At 27.7% G+C, this 17,279-nt stretch overlaps 3 protein-coding genes across 3 annotated transcripts; 2 read left to right on the plus strand and 1 right to left on the minus strand.

The window, feature by feature from the left end:
• Positions 1–433: 433 nt before the first annotated feature.
• Positions 434–1,567, minus strand: OCT59_026261 (uncharacterized protein; the record flags this gene model as incomplete). The annotated part of the gene is made up of 9 exons (XM_066143058.1): positions 434–480; positions 561–584; positions 663–685; positions 764–792; positions 869–906; positions 1,097–1,112; positions 1,193–1,249; positions 1,417–1,452; positions 1,526–1,567. 9 exons carry the CDS (start codon positions 1,565–1,567, stop codon positions 434–436), a joined length of 312 nt encoding a protein of 103 aa, XP_065992615.1.
• A 5,691-nt stretch (positions 1,568–7,258) lies between these two features.
• Positions 7,259–10,719, plus strand: OCT59_026262 (uncharacterized protein; the record flags this gene model as incomplete). The annotated part of the gene is made up of 22 exons (XM_066143059.1): positions 7,259–7,294; positions 7,357–7,392; positions 7,458–7,496; positions 7,563–7,600; positions 7,667–7,703; positions 7,776–7,807; positions 7,877–7,915; positions 7,982–8,021; positions 8,187–8,228; positions 8,309–8,350; positions 8,429–8,443; positions 8,670–8,711; positions 8,789–8,821; positions 9,031–9,071; positions 9,160–9,202; positions 9,396–9,436; positions 9,519–9,562; positions 9,660–9,698; positions 10,236–10,267; positions 10,347–10,389; positions 10,465–10,495; positions 10,575–10,719. 22 exons carry the CDS (start codon positions 7,259–7,261, stop codon positions 10,717–10,719), a joined length of 930 nt encoding a protein of 309 aa, XP_065992616.1.
• A 1,912-nt stretch (positions 10,720–12,631) lies between these two features.
• OCT59_026263 (uncharacterized protein) lies at positions 12,632–17,218 on the plus strand (the record flags this gene model as incomplete). The annotated part of the gene is made up of 16 exons (XM_066143060.1): positions 12,632–12,635; positions 12,791–12,828; positions 12,975–13,053; positions 13,112–14,143; positions 14,215–14,445; positions 14,520–14,604; positions 14,678–14,959; positions 15,024–15,148; positions 15,225–15,385; positions 15,462–15,749; positions 15,828–15,939; positions 16,005–16,174; positions 16,251–16,409; positions 16,477–16,687; positions 16,753–16,886; positions 16,973–17,218. The coding sequence occupies 16 exons, from the start codon at positions 12,632–12,634 to the stop codon at positions 17,216–17,218; spliced, it is 3,357 nt and encodes a 1,118-aa protein (XP_065992617.1).
• Between the last annotated feature and the right edge of the window lie 61 nt (positions 17,219–17,279).

The raw sequence follows: 17,279 nt of genomic DNA on the forward strand, positions 1-17,279 counted from the left end.
TTTCCAATTGAAAAAGTATCAATCTGTTCGTGGATTCACTAATAGCTGATCTATAGCAAGCGATAGTATTCCCCTATTGAAACCTACTCGTCGAAAAAAAAGAAAAAGATTGAAACGTTAATAAATGTTTTATTAAAATAAATAATTTAAAGAAGCCTTCACTTACCAAGTTCCCACACGTCTAAAGAAATCAAAAGAAATGGCCATCTAAAAAGAAAAAAATCAAACATTAGTAGATATTTTGCTACAGTAAAATAAAAATTTAAATAATTCCCCACCAGTTTCTAACGCGTTAATGACCCATTCCATCTAAAGAAAAGAAAAAATTGAATTTTTTTGTTTTCAATACACTTGTTGAAACAACTTATAGTGCGTGTCTAATACTGAAATTAATCTGAAAGATGTCATCTTCGATATCTTTTTTCCTTTGCCATTATTCTGTAAGTATTTTACGTCCAGAGATATTTAAAAAAGAAACGCCTAAAAAAAATGAAAATGAGCAGTTAGTAATGCTCGTTAATATAAAAAAATCTGAAATAACTTCTTTTTTTGTTACTTACCGGTATCCAAGTTGAAAAAAACACCTAAAAAAGAAAAAAAATGAACATTTAGTATTCGTCAAAATAAAAAAAAAATTGAAAAAAATTTTTTATGAAACTTACTGGTATCCCACATCAAAAAATTCCTAAAAAAGAGAAAAAACAAACAATTAGTAATGTTCGTTAAAATAAACAAAAAGAAAAAAATAATTTTTTTTACATACCGGTATTCCGTGAAGAAGCTCAAACCCACCTAAAAAAAGAAAACGAACAGTTGGTGATGTTCGTTAAAATAAATAAAAAGAAAAAAAATAATTTTTTTTTCTTACTTGCCAGTATTTCACGTCCAAAAAAGTCTCAAAATCACCTAAAAAAGAAAAACGAACAGTTAGTAATGTTCGTTAATATAAAAAAAAATGAAATTTTTTTTGTTTACTTGTAAAAGTCCTATTCGAATATCCAAACCCAAAAAAGAAAAAATAGAATAGTTAATAATATTCATTAATATGAAAAAATGAATAATATTTTTTTACTTGCCGAAATCCATGTTCAAGTACCTGAAAAAAAGGATGTCTAAAAAAAGGAAATAAAATGAAACATTAGTTAAGGCAACATATCATTAAAATAAATAAAAAATTAAAGTGTAAGCTTACCGAAATGCCACATGCAAAGGAAATCTGAAAGAACCTAAAAAGAAAAGACCCGACCGTCTAAAAAAAGAAAAATGAAAATGAAACATTAGTTAATGTTTCGTTAAAATAAAAAAAATTGTAAAAAAAAACTTGCAGCAAGAAAATCTGAAAGAATCGTCTAAAAAAAAGAAACAACTGTTAGAAACCATTCATTAAAAGAAAGGAAAAAAAAGTTTAAAACTTACCAGAATATCACTTTCAAAGTAATCCAAAAGAACCGTCTAGAAAAAAAAAACAAAAAAATGAATTAGAACCTGCTCATTAAAAGAAATAATTAAATATATAAAAAAAAACCTTACCAAAATCTGACTGCTGACTAAAAAAATAGTGGAACATTATTTAATGTTTCATTATGGATTTTGTAGAGAGAGGGGAAAGAATAGGGTAAAGAAATAGAACGAGAAAGGAAAAAGGTGAGAGAGGGAATAAAGACGAAAGTTTTGTAAAAAAAAAATTCCATATCAAGATATCAGATGATCGATCATTAAACATTAAGATTATAACACGTGATACACGTAATTTTTTAATTTTAAAATAAAAATAAAATTTTTTAAAGATTTAGATATAAGGAATATATAAGGATTTTTTATATGGAATCTTTAAAGAATCTTTAAGGATCTGTAAACTTATAGATTCCTTAAGGGTATTTTACAAATCAGTATGGATTTTTAAAGAATCCATAAAATTACAGATCCTTAAGGATTCTAAAGCAATTTATGGAATCTTTAAGGATCCATATTCCAAAAAATTTACTGATGTTGCTTGATGTTTTATATTACTAACGCTATTTATGTTGTGAACCAAAAATGTTGCTATATGTTGTTGCAGGTTGTTCGTTGATTATGTTGTTATTAATTATGCTGTTGATTATTTGTTTGTTCGTTTATTTGTTCGTTTGTTCGATTATTCGTTCGTTCGACCATGAGAAAGCCCGTTCGATGTGGCAACTCTGTAAATTGATGACAGAGGGAATTGGGGGATCTCAACGGATTTATAAATTAAGGTAAAGGAGGACTGGTGAAAGTTTTTCGTTAATTTTTCATAATTTATGAAAAACATGACCAGACTCTTAAAATTAAGGTGAGGGGGGTCGGAAAAGGTGTTTTCATCATTTTTTTTAATAATTTAATTGATTTTTTTTTCTTTTTGTAGGATTGTCAGATGAAAAAATATAACCGGACTTTTGTAATCAAGGTAAAGTACCGGGAGAAGTGTTTCGTTATTTTTTTTTTTTTGATAAATTTAATTAATTTATTTTTTTTTATGTAGAATTCCCAGAAAAAAAATCACAACTGTTGCATTTGTTAGAATTTTTTCAATAATAATATTATTATTAGAATATTACAACGTTGTTTATTTACATGTAAATTTATTAGAGACTGAAATTAAAAATAAAATATTTGGAATGCTGTAATTATGCCGAAATTCATATAAAATATTATTATTTATTATGCCAAAACTACGGATAAACTTGTTATAAAGGTTTCACAAATTTTGGCAGTTTCACAAGTTTCGGCAGTTTCGCAGTTTCGCAGTTTCACAGTTACAGCACTATATGTAGAGTTTCTCCTTTCGGCATTAGGCCAAATAGGTTTCGGCAGGCAACCTTAGTGCTGGATGGGTTACGTATAGCATAGTCGACTTTACCTATTTTGAAATAGATTTGGGGGGAGTAGTTGTAGTTATTTATATAGAGAGGGTGGGGTTTATAATCTTAGCTTTTCTTTTTATTTGTAATTTCGGAAGATTATTTGTTCTTTGTTTTTTATTAGTTCTGCACTTGTTGCGGTACTTTCTAGATCACTCTGTATTCTTTAAAGTCACTTCGGCATTAATTAATAAAATTCAAGCTCAAGCTATGTTTGTCTATAGTAAAATATCAGATAGATATCATACATTTATCAGATAGTGCCGATATACATGTCCGAAGTATACCTAATAGGTTTAATAGGCTAATAGCTATAATTTACTGATTTTATTATTGAATGCATATCAAAAATAATATTTATTTAATGCAATAATATGAATACTAATAAATTTATAATTTAAATTCAATTATAATATTAATTTATTTATTTAATTGTTAATTAATTACAAATAAATAAAATTACAAAAAATCATAAAAATTATTCTAGCTATATAAAAAATTAGAATTATGTGTACCAAATAATGTATTCACTTATTTGCTGCATATTTTTATTTGTTTAATATTTAAAAGAAATAAATAGAAATAATAAAGTATTTTAGTAATAAAGATATTAGTATAAATAATGTTAAATGAAATTGTTAAAGAAAAGGAATGGTATTAGAAAATGTTAAAGAAAAATAAAATGGATAGAAAATGTTAGTATGTTTAGTAGTATTAGTAGAAACAAACGTTAGATTAGAAAAAAAAAAGAGTGTTAAAAAAAATATTAATAATATAAATAAAAATTAGTAAAAAATATACCTTTATATTTATTCCAATTTTATTCCACCTCTTTTTTTGAAGTTTGCTATTTAAAGAGAAAATAGATCTTGTTATTATATTTTTTTTAATAAAATAAAAAATAAATATTTAAGTTACCTTGATATGCGTTACTATCATATTCTTCTGAAAATACATTATATCTTCTTTTTCCTTGGTTTACTGTATCCCTATGAAAAAAAATTTCTTTAAAATATACTTAAAATGTACTTAAAATTTTTAAATGTACTTATAATATACTTAAAATTGCAATTTTAAGTATATTTTAAGTATATTTTAAAATGTTAAGTATATTTTAGGTATATTTTAAAATATATAAGTATATTTTAAGTATATTTTAAAAAAATACATAAGTATATTTTAAGTACATTTTAAAGAATTTTTTTTTTATAGGGTATATAAACCAAATTAATCTTTGATTAAATTTTTTTAAAAAGAATGCTTAAATTACCTTGATATGTGTTGATTCCAAATTCTTTTGATTTAGATTTTTTTTTCTTGAATTCGCAGATATAGGATTACTACCTTGATGCACAGTATCAAAAAATGTCTGCCCTTGATGTGGAAAGTACTTAGAAACTACCTTTTCTCCCGATTAATGAGACTCTAAGTCAGAGGAGGCTAGCCTATCGGGCAGGAGTACCCTACAACTTCATCCCTAGGTAGTCAAAAACCTCGGGTATTCCAGATCATAGCGTATTACATGATTAGTCTTTGGACATGTTGGAATTTGATAAGTAAGAGAAAAAATAACTCTACTGCCAGCGTTTTGTAAAGAATAATAAAATAATATTTTTAAGTTAGTTCTTTCTTTATTAAATTTTTGAAAAAGTTTTGTTTCTTAAAATCATAATATTGTAAAAAAATGCTGGTTGCTACAATTGACGGACAACACGACAAATTGTCAGGCTACCCCCGGACAAAGTAATTGGAAGGCAGAAAATGTCATAAAATATCTAGCCCTATTTCATAACATTTTCCTTCAGGCTAAAGCAAATATTACAAAAGAAATTGCAAATATATTTAACAAGCAATAGATATATGGCCGTTGAAAAATATATTTACACTTATACCACAAAGAAAGACTCAAATCACAACATATTGTAAAGAAAAATATGAAAAATACGCGTATATCCTATTTTCATACCTTGCTTAACAGCTCTACTATTTATTTTAAATCGGCTTTTCTCTTTTTTATATGTGGATAGGTGGGCATATTATTTTCTTTCTTTTATTCTTTTCTTTTGAATGAGTTGGTGGGTACATTTTTTTTATTACTTTGTAAGTTTTAATAAGAAAAGAATTGAAAATAAACAAAAAAAACAATCACATGATTTTATCTATTTTTAGATATCACATGCATGTAATCATAATGATCCCTAATTGGTTAATATATATCAATAACAATGATGATTATTGGAGAATTAAGTTGATTTATAATATTATTGATGTAATTATTTATTGGATGAACTTATCAATGATTATTGAGAATTTTTTTTATTTATATATATAATTTTATATCATTTTTAATATTTTTAAATATTACAGAATTAATTTTTTTATTATCTTAAACAACATCGACGTGACATAAATAAAATTACATTGGTAAATTTATATTTCAAAATAATCTGATTGAATAATCATACGTGATATACATCTAATATCCAATATGAATAAATTTAGCCACTGCTTTGCATCGGGTATTAATTGATTAATAAGCTTATAATAAATATGGGCGATGGCTCGCAATTATAATTTATTTATACAGACTAAACGTTTTAATTATATAGATTCTAGATGGCATAATAATGAAGATTAAAGATTATCATTTTTGTTTGCCTGCATAGTTTTTATGTTTATCAGTTGTTTTTTATAAGCCCAAAAATCAAAAACCAATTAACAATATTATATTAAAAAATAAAGAAAATTTGATATAAGAATATTGTTTATTATTATAATAAAAAATATAATAAAAATAATAAACTAAAATAAAAGATTAAAAATGACGATTCCAGTGAGGGAAAGGGGAAGGGGAAGGGAAGGGAAAGAGGAAGGAAGAAAGGGAAAGGGAAAAACGAAAGGGAAGGGAAGGGGAAGGGGAAGGAGAGAACGAAAAGTAAAGGGAAAACGAAAGGGAAGGGGAAGGGGAAGGGAAGAACGAAAGGTAAAGGGGAAAATGAAAGTGAAGAAGAAGGGAAAGGGGAATTAGGGTATGATCCTGATAATAATAATAGATTTATTTGTATTCTTTATTTTTAAAAAATATTAATATAACAACAAACATCTTACCAATATATCCATTAAGTCTCTCATATGAAAAAAGCCAAAAACTATATATGGAACCATAGTCATAAGCTCACAGCAACAGTCAGAAATATGAAGTGCAAGGTATATGTTGCTTGTTATAAATTCTGGCCCATATGTTCTTTCTATAAGGTGAGCCATGTCCTTCAATCTCTCTTGCGCTTTTCTCAGATCATCTTCTGTAATAAATCTTGCTACTAAAAGATTCAGTTACATGCTTGAACAAAATGTCCTAAGATTTTTCTATTATTATTATCTAACATATCCCATAGTATAGGCGTGGAATAAATCATAATAAAGGTTTTCCATTGATCAGCAGTTAAATTTGAAAAACCTTCATTTCCAATTGCAATCTTTGGGGGATTCTACCGATATCAGAAAATAATTCAATATAATCCATTCTCTTTTATCAGGAAATTTTTTAAGATGCAGAACTGCGGAGATCTGTAAAATTAGCAGATCTCCGCATTTTTTTTGTGAATTTATGCGGAAGTCTGTGATTTTGCAGATTTCTGCTTTTTATTTTTTACAAAGTTATGCAATAATCTGCAATTTTGCAAGTTTCCGATTTTTTATGTATTAATTTCTGCGGTAATCTGCGATTTTGCAGATTTCTGCTTTTTTTTATGTGAAATTTATGCGAAAGTCTGCAATTTTGCAGATTTTTGCTTTTTTTTCATTAAAATATCAGTTCGATCTGCAATCTCATCATTGATTTAATATTTAAACTTTAATTAACTCTAACTTGATTTAATACCTAAATGATTTTTTCTACAATACTCTTTAAAAAAAAAAAACTTTACAAGACTTTAAAAAAATAATTTTTTCTACAACACTTATTACTAAAGAAAAAAACTTTGTGAAATAATTTTTCTACAACACTTTTTAGGAAATAATCTGTTAAAAATTTTAAAGAAAAAATATTTCTATTATTTTTTAAGCTTCGAAACTTATCAGAGAAATTTTTTTTTTAAAAAAAAAAATTTATTTGCAAGGTTCGGAGTCTTTAAGGCAAATTTGTCCAACATTTGGCACATAATCTGCAACATGCAGGAAAATTAGAACCAAAAAAAGGAGTCGTATTCCTTTTTTTCTTTGAAAAAAAAAATTTTTTTTTAATGAACGTCAGTTAACGTTCAGTTTGTAAGTCAAGAACATAATAGAGTCTATTGTCAATTTAATTTGGAGGTATATCACCTCTGAAACTTTAATTATTTTAGAGAAAAAAAAAATTTTTTATATTATATAGGTTCCAGATGGAATCTATCGATGATTTTAGTTGGAATTCGGAGGTATGCTTACCTCCGAAATTTAATTTATTTTTTTAAAAAAAATTTTTTTTTATATTATATAGGTTCGGATAGAACCTATCAGATATTGGAATTCAGAGGTATGCTTACCTCGAATCTTAATTAATTTTTTTTTAAAAAAAATAATTTTTTTTATATTATATAGGTTCTGGATAGAACCTATCAAAGATATTGGAATTCAGAGGTATGCTTACCTCCGAATCTTAATTTATTTTTTTAAAAAAAAATAATTTTTTTTATATTATATAAGTTCCGGATGGAACCTATCAAAGATATTGGAATTCGGAGGTATGCTTACCTCTGAATCTTAATTAATTTTTTTTTAAAAAAAATAATTTTTTTTATATTATATAGGTTCCAGATGGAACATCAAAGATATTGGAATTCGGAGGTATGCTTACTCTGAATCTTAATTAATTTTTTTTAAAAAAATTTTTTTAATTTTTTATTATATAGGTTCCAGATGGAACCTATCGAAGATATTGGAATTCGGAGGTATGCTTACTCTCCTGAATCTTAATTTATTTAAAAAAAAAATAATAATTTTTTATTTATATTATATAGGTTCTGGATGGAACCTATCGATGATTTTGAAATTCGGAGGTATACTAACTTCTGAATCTTTAATTTATTTTTTAAAAAAAAAATAATTTTTATTATATTATATAGGTTCCGGATGGAACCTATTGATGATTTTTGGAATTCGGAGGTATGCTTACCTCCGAATCTTAATTTATTTTAAAAAAATAATTTTTTATTTAACAAACGCCACTAATGTTCGTTTTTCATATTTTTGCTCCCAAGCTAAAGTACGGCTCCGGACATTTTTTTTTAATTAAGTTATCTAACGAACGTTGCTAACGTTCGATTATAGATCCTGGACACTGAAGAACGGTTCCAGACATTTATTTTGAAGGTAAAACCTTTACCTTCAAAATTTTTTTTTATATTTTTGTTTAACAAACGTCGCTAACGTTCGTTTTTTATTTTTTTTAGGTCCTGAACGCCAAAGTACGGCTTCGGACATTTATTTCAAAGGTAAAATTTACCTCCAAATTTTTTTTATTTTATTTATACCTACGAACGTTAATTTACGTTCGTTTTTACATTTTATAGGTCCTGGACGCCAAAGTACGGCTCCGGACGTTAATTTCGAAGGTAAAACCTTTACCTTCAATTTTTTTTTTATTATTATTTAACGAACGTTAATTAATGTTCGTTTTTATATTTTATAGGTCCTGGACGCCAAAACCAGCTCCGGACTTTACTTTGAAGGTAAAACCTTCGAAAAAAAAAAATTTTTTTTTGTTAACTTTATTGACGAACGTTAACTAACGTTTCGTCTTATTTTTTTTAGATAAAAGAAGCCGAAACTGAGTTTCGGGTTCCTATATCAAAGGTAAAACAAACCTTCGAATTTTTTTTTCTTTTTATTTAAACGAACGTTCACTAACGTTCATTATTCTTTTTTTTTAGGTAAAGGAAGCCGAAAGAACTTCCATATCAAAGGTAAAATCTTCGATTTTTTTTTTATTATTTTATTTAATGAACGTTACTAATTCTAACGTTCATTTTTTACTTCAGTATTACTGCACCGTACGAAACCGAAAGGCAGGTTCCGGTCTCCTATTTTGAAGGTAAGGCTTCAAAATTTCATTTTACTTTTTTTCTTTTATTTTAGCGAAAAGTTTACTAACGTTTCATTTTTCTTTTTGTAGGACTACGGCATTCCGGACGCTTTGTGGGCTCCATTTCGAAGGTATATTATCCTTTATATTCTTCGAAAGTGTTTATTTTTATTAGTTTTTTTTACAAACGTTAACTAACGTTCGTTTTCATTTTTGTAGGTCCAAGACGCCGAAAGTACATGTCTCGGATTTAATTTCGAAGGTAAATAACTTCGAAAAAAAAGGAGTCTCTTTTTTTTTTAACGAACGTTCACTAACGTTCGTTTTTCTCTTTCTTTGTACGCTGAAGGACTTTAATTTCGAAGGTAAACTTTGATTTTATTTTTATTTTTTATTTAATTTTTTTTTGTTTATTTTAAGGAAGCGTTATTAACATTTCAATTTTCTTTTTTTAGGTTTCTGGCTCTCCTGAATTCTCCTGGACGGAATTTCGAAGGTATTTCTTCGAAATTCTTTTATTTTTTTTATCTTATTGTTGTAAAAGAACGTTTTTAACATTCTTTATTTTTTTTTTTTAGATTTTCGGCTCTCTGGTTTCAGCCTGGACGGAATTTTCAACATGGTTAGTTTCGTAACGAACTTTTCGTTACGAAACTATTTTTTTTTTATTTTATTTAAACGAAACGTTACTAACGTTTCGATTTCTTTTTCTTTTGTAGGTTATCCGGTAGCCACCTGGATTGGATGGGATTTCGAAGGTGAAACTTCGAAATTATTGTATTTTCATTTTTTATTTGAACGAAACGTAAACTAACGTTTCGATATTATTCTTTCGTAGGTTGGCGGCTTCCTGTAACCCTTCTGAAAAGAATTTCGAAGGTATACTTCGAAATTCTTTTACTTTTTTTATTATTTGTGACGAAACGTTACTAATTTTTCAGTTTTCTTTTTTTTTGTAGTTTGACGGCTTCCTGTGAACCTTTCCGATTACAACATTCAAAAAGAATCCACTCTTCCATCTTTCTCCGTCTTCGTGACGATATGCAAATTTTTGTTAAAAAACTATTACTTTGGAAGTTGAGTCTTCTGGAATGAATTTTGAAGGTAAACTTTGAAATTCTTTTACTTTTTTTGTTTTTTTATTTGAACGAAACGTTTACTAACGTTTCAATTTTCCCTTTTTACGGCTGTCCAGATGCCTTCTGGATGAAATTTCGAAGGTAAAACTTCGAAAAAATAATTTTTTTTGTTTTATTTTAACAAATGTTTATTGACGTTTGTTTTTATTTTTGTAGATCCAGGATGCTGCCGGACTTTCATATCGAAGGTAAAACCTTCAAAAATTATTTTTTATTAATTAATTTATTGACGAACGTTAACTAACGTTCGTACATCTTTTTTTTTAGGTAAAGGAAGCCGAAAGACAAGTTCCGGACTCCCATATCAAAGGTAAAACCTTCCAAAATTATTTTTTATTAATTTATTTGACGAACGTTAGTAACGTTCGTATTTCTTTTATTTTAGGTCCTGGGTTCCCATTTAAAGAACTTCAAAAGTAAATACTTTGAAGTTTCTTTTTTTTTTACTTCTTTAACAATCGTTATATTAATGATCATTTTTTCTTCTATGTTTAGGTCCCAGACTGCTGGGTTAGATATTTCAAAGCTGCTTGCTTCGAAATTTTTTTTCGTTTGTAGGTATCCGTTGTTCGTTGGAATCGAACCAACTGGAACAATATCCAAACTATTAACAACATGTAAATGTGCAGTAAAGAGATGATGAATAGCAAGTATCTAGTAATAGATTTCAATTGTATTTGTAAACTTGTTAATATATAATAAAAAAGTAATTTTGATTATATAAATAAATTAGTAATTAATGCAATAAATTAATTTGTATTATTGTGACGCAGATTTTTACTGAAAAAAATTGCTGAGGTATTTCGAAGGTTTTTATTTAAAAATCTGCGCAGAACTTTGTTATTTATAAAATTTGCGCAGTTTTTTATTGGATTTTTCCTCTAATGTTTTGCGCCAGGGTATAAAATCTGCGCAGATATAATTTCTGAAAATCTGCGCAGATCTGCTCCCCAAAAAATTTCCCGATGGATAATGAGAGAGTAAAAATGATGATGAAAAAATATAAAGGAACGAAAAGATGATGAAAGAGTGAAAATGATGATGAAATAACATAAAGGGATGAAATATATGATGAGGAAGTGAAAATGATGATGAAAAAATGTAAACAAATAAAATAGATGATGAGGGAGTAAAAATGATGATGAAAAAGCATAAACAAACAAAATAGATAATGAGGGAGTGAAAATAATGATAAAAAAACATAAACAGATAAAATAGATGATGAAGAAGTGAAAATGATGATGAAAAAATGTAAAGAGATGAAATAGATGATAAGGGAGTAAAAATGATAATGAACAAACATAAACAAATAAAATAGATGATGAGGAAGTGAAAATGATGATGAAAAAATGTAAAGAGATGAAATAGATGATGAGGAAGCGAAAATAATGATGAAATAATGTAAAAGGGATGAAAGGATAATGAAGGAGCAAAAGTAATAATAAAAGTATAAAAGAAACAAAGTGAAAGTGATAAGAAAGTGATGATAAAACAAAGAGAAAGCAAAAGGAATGATATAAAGAATAAAAAGAATAAAAAACTGATTAGTATTGTAACTACTATTTAGTAATAAAAAAACAATAACAATAAAACAGTAAGAAAGCAAACCTTACCTTAAATTCCTTGAAACTATTTGAAATTATTGTTATCTAAAGAAGACGAAGTTAGCAAAAAGCAAGCAAAAAAAATAAAAAAAATTTATTTTCAAAACAAAAATATTTTAACGTGTAAAAAGTGTGTAGCATGAAAATCACCTGTGAACTTTTACGGGGTAAAATTAAAATTTTAATAATTTGCAGATCAAGGTGAAATTCACCAGAGGTAAATGTAAAATTAATCCTATTTTTTATTATTTTTTTAGGTATTGGTGAGACCCTTTACTTTAAATTAGTAAATTTCAAAAATTTCATTTTTTTGAAACTTTAATTTTTTTTACTTTTTTTTAAAAAATTTTTTTCTTTTATTTTGTAGGAATTTTTGGGAATAATAAGTTTTGAAAGTAATATTTACTTTTGAAACTTTATTTTTTTTTATTTTGTAAATATCGGTTGTGATCTTTGAAATCATAAATTTCAAAAAAAAAAAATTCTTTTCAAAACTTCAATTGATTTTTTTAATTTTTTCTTTATTTTATAAATATCGGTTAGAACCTTTAGGCAGAATAGTAAGTTTTGAAAAGGATCATGTTTTTTTACAACTTCAAATTTTATTACTTTATTTTTATACAGACACATCAGGAGTCAATTATAACAATTTTAATATGATCACGTGTTAGTGCATTAAAGTATATAACCCAACAGTACCCAGAAAAATTCTTCGATCACGTGATCTGTTTTATTTATCATATCGTCACATCCTGTCCGAGTTTCACTGTTTATATTTATCTGAGGGACTTATTTTTTCAAGTAGATGAAATTCTATTTGTCACGTTTTATTCATCACATCCTAAATACTTCGATCACGTGTCAGTGCTTAACGCCGGCCGAGTTCGAAGAATTTTCTGGGTGCCGTTGGGGTAGTTATTAAAGTAGGATCGCACGTGACGTTCCCTGATGGGTTTGTAGGGGTTTTCTTATTTTACAACTATTTAAAAATCATGTAAATGATGTAATATAATATAACTTTGGTTAATTTTGACTTTAACTTTGATTTGAATATTTAAAAAAGAGTTTGTATATTAAGAATTTCTTTTTTACAAATTTTTGTTACAGAATATACAGTACATTCATTATACGGATTATACGGAGAGGCAAGATATACATTTATTTATATTTTTTTTAACAGTTAAAAAAATTATATTCTAAAAGTTGACAAATAATAAAGTTGATCATGTGGATAATGGTCATATGGGTCATATGATGATGATAGATAAATTTTTTTGTCGCGTCTATTTAGTCTATTTGTCTACGAGTCGTCAGAAAGTCACTCATTTTCGTAAAAGAAATGAAAAAGCATACGCTTCGAAAAACAAAAGGTGAATTACATTTTTTATTTTTTCATTTGAGCTATATTAATTTTTTGGATAATTGCAGGACTTATGACCGCGTGTGAACATGCTGATGCCTTACAAAGTGATCTAAAAACGACCATTATCGAGAGAAATTCAGCTCAAGTTTCATTGAATTCCCCGGAAAAGGCCAAATATATTATAAACAATGCGAATGATAGCTCGTTTCGTTCATATAGTGTAGAAAATAATATAAATACTCCAATTACCTTTACTTTTTCTACTAGCAAAAGTGACCTTTCAAATTACCCTGATAGCAATAATAAAGCAGCATTGACATCAACAAAATTACTTACGAAGTCCAGAATCCTAGAGGAAAGCAATATTAGCAATTTACCAATAAGTTATAGTCAGAATTCAAAAAGTAAAACTACGAAGTCTGATCAATTCGGAGACAATAGCATAATCAAAATTCCCGTACCTGTTTCTACGAGCATTAACGAGTCCAATTTTAAATGTATTTCAGTTGGTAATGATAAATCTCCCGTATTTATGACGGACAATGGTCATAAAGCACCTTTATATTCTATGAATGCTTTAACGAAGGCAGGAATTATAATGAATAATGATGTACAGAATACTATTTCTGTATTATCACATAATGATAATTCACTTCAGGATCATCCGGGTCTTTACGATTCTTCGATTAAAACAAGACAATTATCGGATCATGTACCGAAGAGTTCTGGGTTTTCCACTGCTAGTGGTCGGAGTCTTGCTGCAGTTACAGAAGACTCTCTGACTAGAGCAAGACAGACATTGAGCGATAATACATCTCAAATAATGACATATGAATTAGTTAGTCCTGAATTTTCCATTGCGAATAATCGCAATCTTTCTTATATATCTGATGAATCATTAAATAAAGCACGCAAGTCGTCGCGTGAAATATCTAATCGCAATGATGATATAATAAATAATTCTTGCTTTACTACTGCAGGTGGGCAAAACATTGCAACCATCTCTGATGAATCTATGAAAAGAGTTCGAAGAATATTAAACGACGATTTAAGTCAAAATTTCACTATACAAGAAAAATCACAGATCAATATAGCTGGTAACTATAAGTGGTCTACTTACGTGTAATTTAAACAAAATGATAATAAACTAATCTTGTTATATCTTTAGGTCCTAGTGATTCACAACTTACCGTTGTTAATTCTAATTCACAATCATGCTTAAAAAACAAAAACGCAAAAACGTTCTCGAAAAATATTGTTGCTCATTCGCATACTTTACTCCCTATGAAGAGAAAAAAATTACATCCTCAGGTCTCTCAGAATTCCTCATGTCCGAATAGTCCGTCTTTTTCCAAAATGTCTAAATATAATTCTACCAATAAATTGTTTGATTTAGCATGTAAATCATCAAATACCAATGGTTAATTTGTAAAAAACATTACGTTCATATATTAATTTTTTTAATATACATAGCTCCTATAAGAAGAGTTGGACTTAAAGACACTGTTTCAAATTATCCTCTTAATTTTTCTCCGTCGCATCTGCAAGAACTCGGAATGTAAGTGCTGTATATTTTTGTATTAGAAATCTGAATTTTTCCGGCGAATATATTCATTTATTTTTAAATAAAGATCCAAAGATATTATTAATATGACTCCCAAAAATGCTATGTCGTATCGATTTACTTGGTCTGGAGGATCAGAAAATATAGATTGCTCATCAATATGGGGCCCAATTGAAGCTTTATCATGTTTAATCGAATCCGGTGCAAATTCTAATCTCATAGATGAACAATGGGTTTGTAATCATTACCGATGGATTGTTTGGAAAATTGCGTGTATGATTCGATCTTTTCCACATGAATTTTACGGTTGGTGGAATCCTAGGAAGGTACTTGATCAATTACGATACAGGTAAGTAAATTTATTTGCACCTTAACTATGAGTATTTAGTAATGGATATGTTCATTTATTTTAGATATGAGAGAGAGATTAATAATTCACATCGTTCTGCACTTAAATTAATCATTGAAGGGGATGGAATAGCAAGTATGCCAATGGTTCTTTGTGTATCTGATATAATAGAAGAGGAAGTTACTTATGGTATTGTCTTCAATAGCATTGATCTAAAATATTTTGATCGATAATATCGGTTTATTGATTTTTTTTTTTTTAATAGAGGAAATTGGTATTAAAGAAAACGTACGCAAAACAATATATAGCCTTGAATTAACTGACATGTGGTATAAAATTCTGGCTGATGTTGATCAACCACTTCAACGAGCAATCTCTAGGTCTAAAATACGAATTGGTTACAAATTAGAAATTTGCGGAGCAAAGGTATTTCATAATTATTTTTGAAAGATATAAAAATGGCAAGTAAGTATTTAATGTTAATCTGAATTTTAATAAATAGATCGCTGGCTATTCTGTGAGAGTACCAGCTCTTGAAGTTCCTAATTCTACTCGCTTAAAACTTTCCGCAAATTCCACAAAACTTGCGCATTGGGATGCGAAATTGGGTTTTAGACGATTTTGCCCTTATGCCACATTGCGTAGTCTTTGTCCTGATGGAGGACATGTTTTTGCAGTAGATATTATAGTATTGCGAAAATATTCAATGATTTTTCGAGAGACCATGAAGGATGGTACAGTAATAAATCGCAATGAGCAAGAGGAAGAATATGCAAAAAATGAGCATGAAGTAAGTAAATTTTCACTTAATTAATTAATTAATTATTTTTTATTTATTTATTTTTGTACGAATAATATGTTATTTAAGAATTGGTTAAATAATAAAATCCAATCATTGATCAACGAGTATAAAACGCAACATAAACAAAAAAATAAATCAAATTCTGTTCTCAGAAAGCAAAGAAAGCAAGCAATACAAGGTAAATGATATTTCTATTGATTTATCTTTAGAAAACAAATAAATTAACAGTCTAATTTCTGTTAGAAGTTACTTCCGGAGAACAACTTTATATCATGATGCAAGACTGTCTCGAACCTTCCAAATTTTGGCAGGATTTATCTTTGGAGCAGACTGAATTACTTCAAAATTACATACAGAAAAAGGAACAAGAAAAAATAGATCGAATGAACAAATGGGTTTATGACCGTTTGGAGGTATGAGATTTGTCAAATCATTGAATATAAGTGAGGTTATTATTGTTTACTCTGCTTTATTTATTTTTAATCTTAGGAATTAAATTATACTCGTAAAATAATTCCATTTTTTAAAGTACGTGTCTGTGACTATCACCTTAATGAGACTCCTATTAGTGGACGCGAAGCCATAATCAACGTTTGGCAACCAAACGAATTATTGTTTAATACAATCAAAGAAGGGCGAAGATATAAAGTATAAGCAAATTTGATTAATATTATACTGTAAAGGAGAAATTCTAATATATATATTTCATTTTAAGGTTTATAATATAACAGCCAGAAACTATCCCACATCCTCTTTAGCACCTATACGCTTGTCATCAATGGGACATTCAACTATCTGGAAAGAAGCTAAGATAGATGATACTAGCGATTCATTATCTTTCTATTTATCAAGAACTGTGACATGTTTAGATGAACTCCAAAAAATGGAATTAAATAATGAGGTGGATCTAGTCACATACATTTTAGGTAAACATATCATATATTTTTGATCATAATTATTATAATTTGACGAATTTTCTTATAATAATTAGTCGTTGGGGAACCTTTTATATCCGGTCAAAGATTTGGAAAACCAATAAAAGTTCAAACTTTGTTAGTAACTGATAACAGTGGACAGTTGGCTCAAATCGAGATAAAAAATACATCATCTAGAGATTTATTTAAGGTATTATTATTATTCACCTAACTTTTAGCATTTAGCATTCAATATTATATTATTGATAAACATCACTAATGCTTTTATTATGATAGCCCAACAACATTTTAATATTTTTGAACTTGCAGTATCGAGCATATGATCCAAAGTACGGAATTTACATGCTTTCAACATGTGACGATACTGAAATTAAAAGATCAACACGTGAAGAATACATCATACAAGCCAAAGAGAATCTGGAAAATTGGATCAAAAATAATGATGATCTTGTGAAGAAGTGTGAAGCAACAGCCAAAAAGCTTTGTGAGCCCAAATTTAACAATTCTAGTAATTTTTCTTAATTATGGTATAATCGCTTGATATGTAAAATGGGCCAATAGTATAGAAATAAATGAAAGCAAA

This window comes from Rhizophagus irregularis, chromosome 6, assembly GCF_026210795.1.
Source record: "Rhizophagus irregularis chromosome 6, complete sequence".
NCBI classification, from domain to species: Eukaryota; Fungi; Glomeromycota; class Glomeromycetes; order Glomerales; family Glomeraceae; genus Rhizophagus; species Rhizophagus irregularis.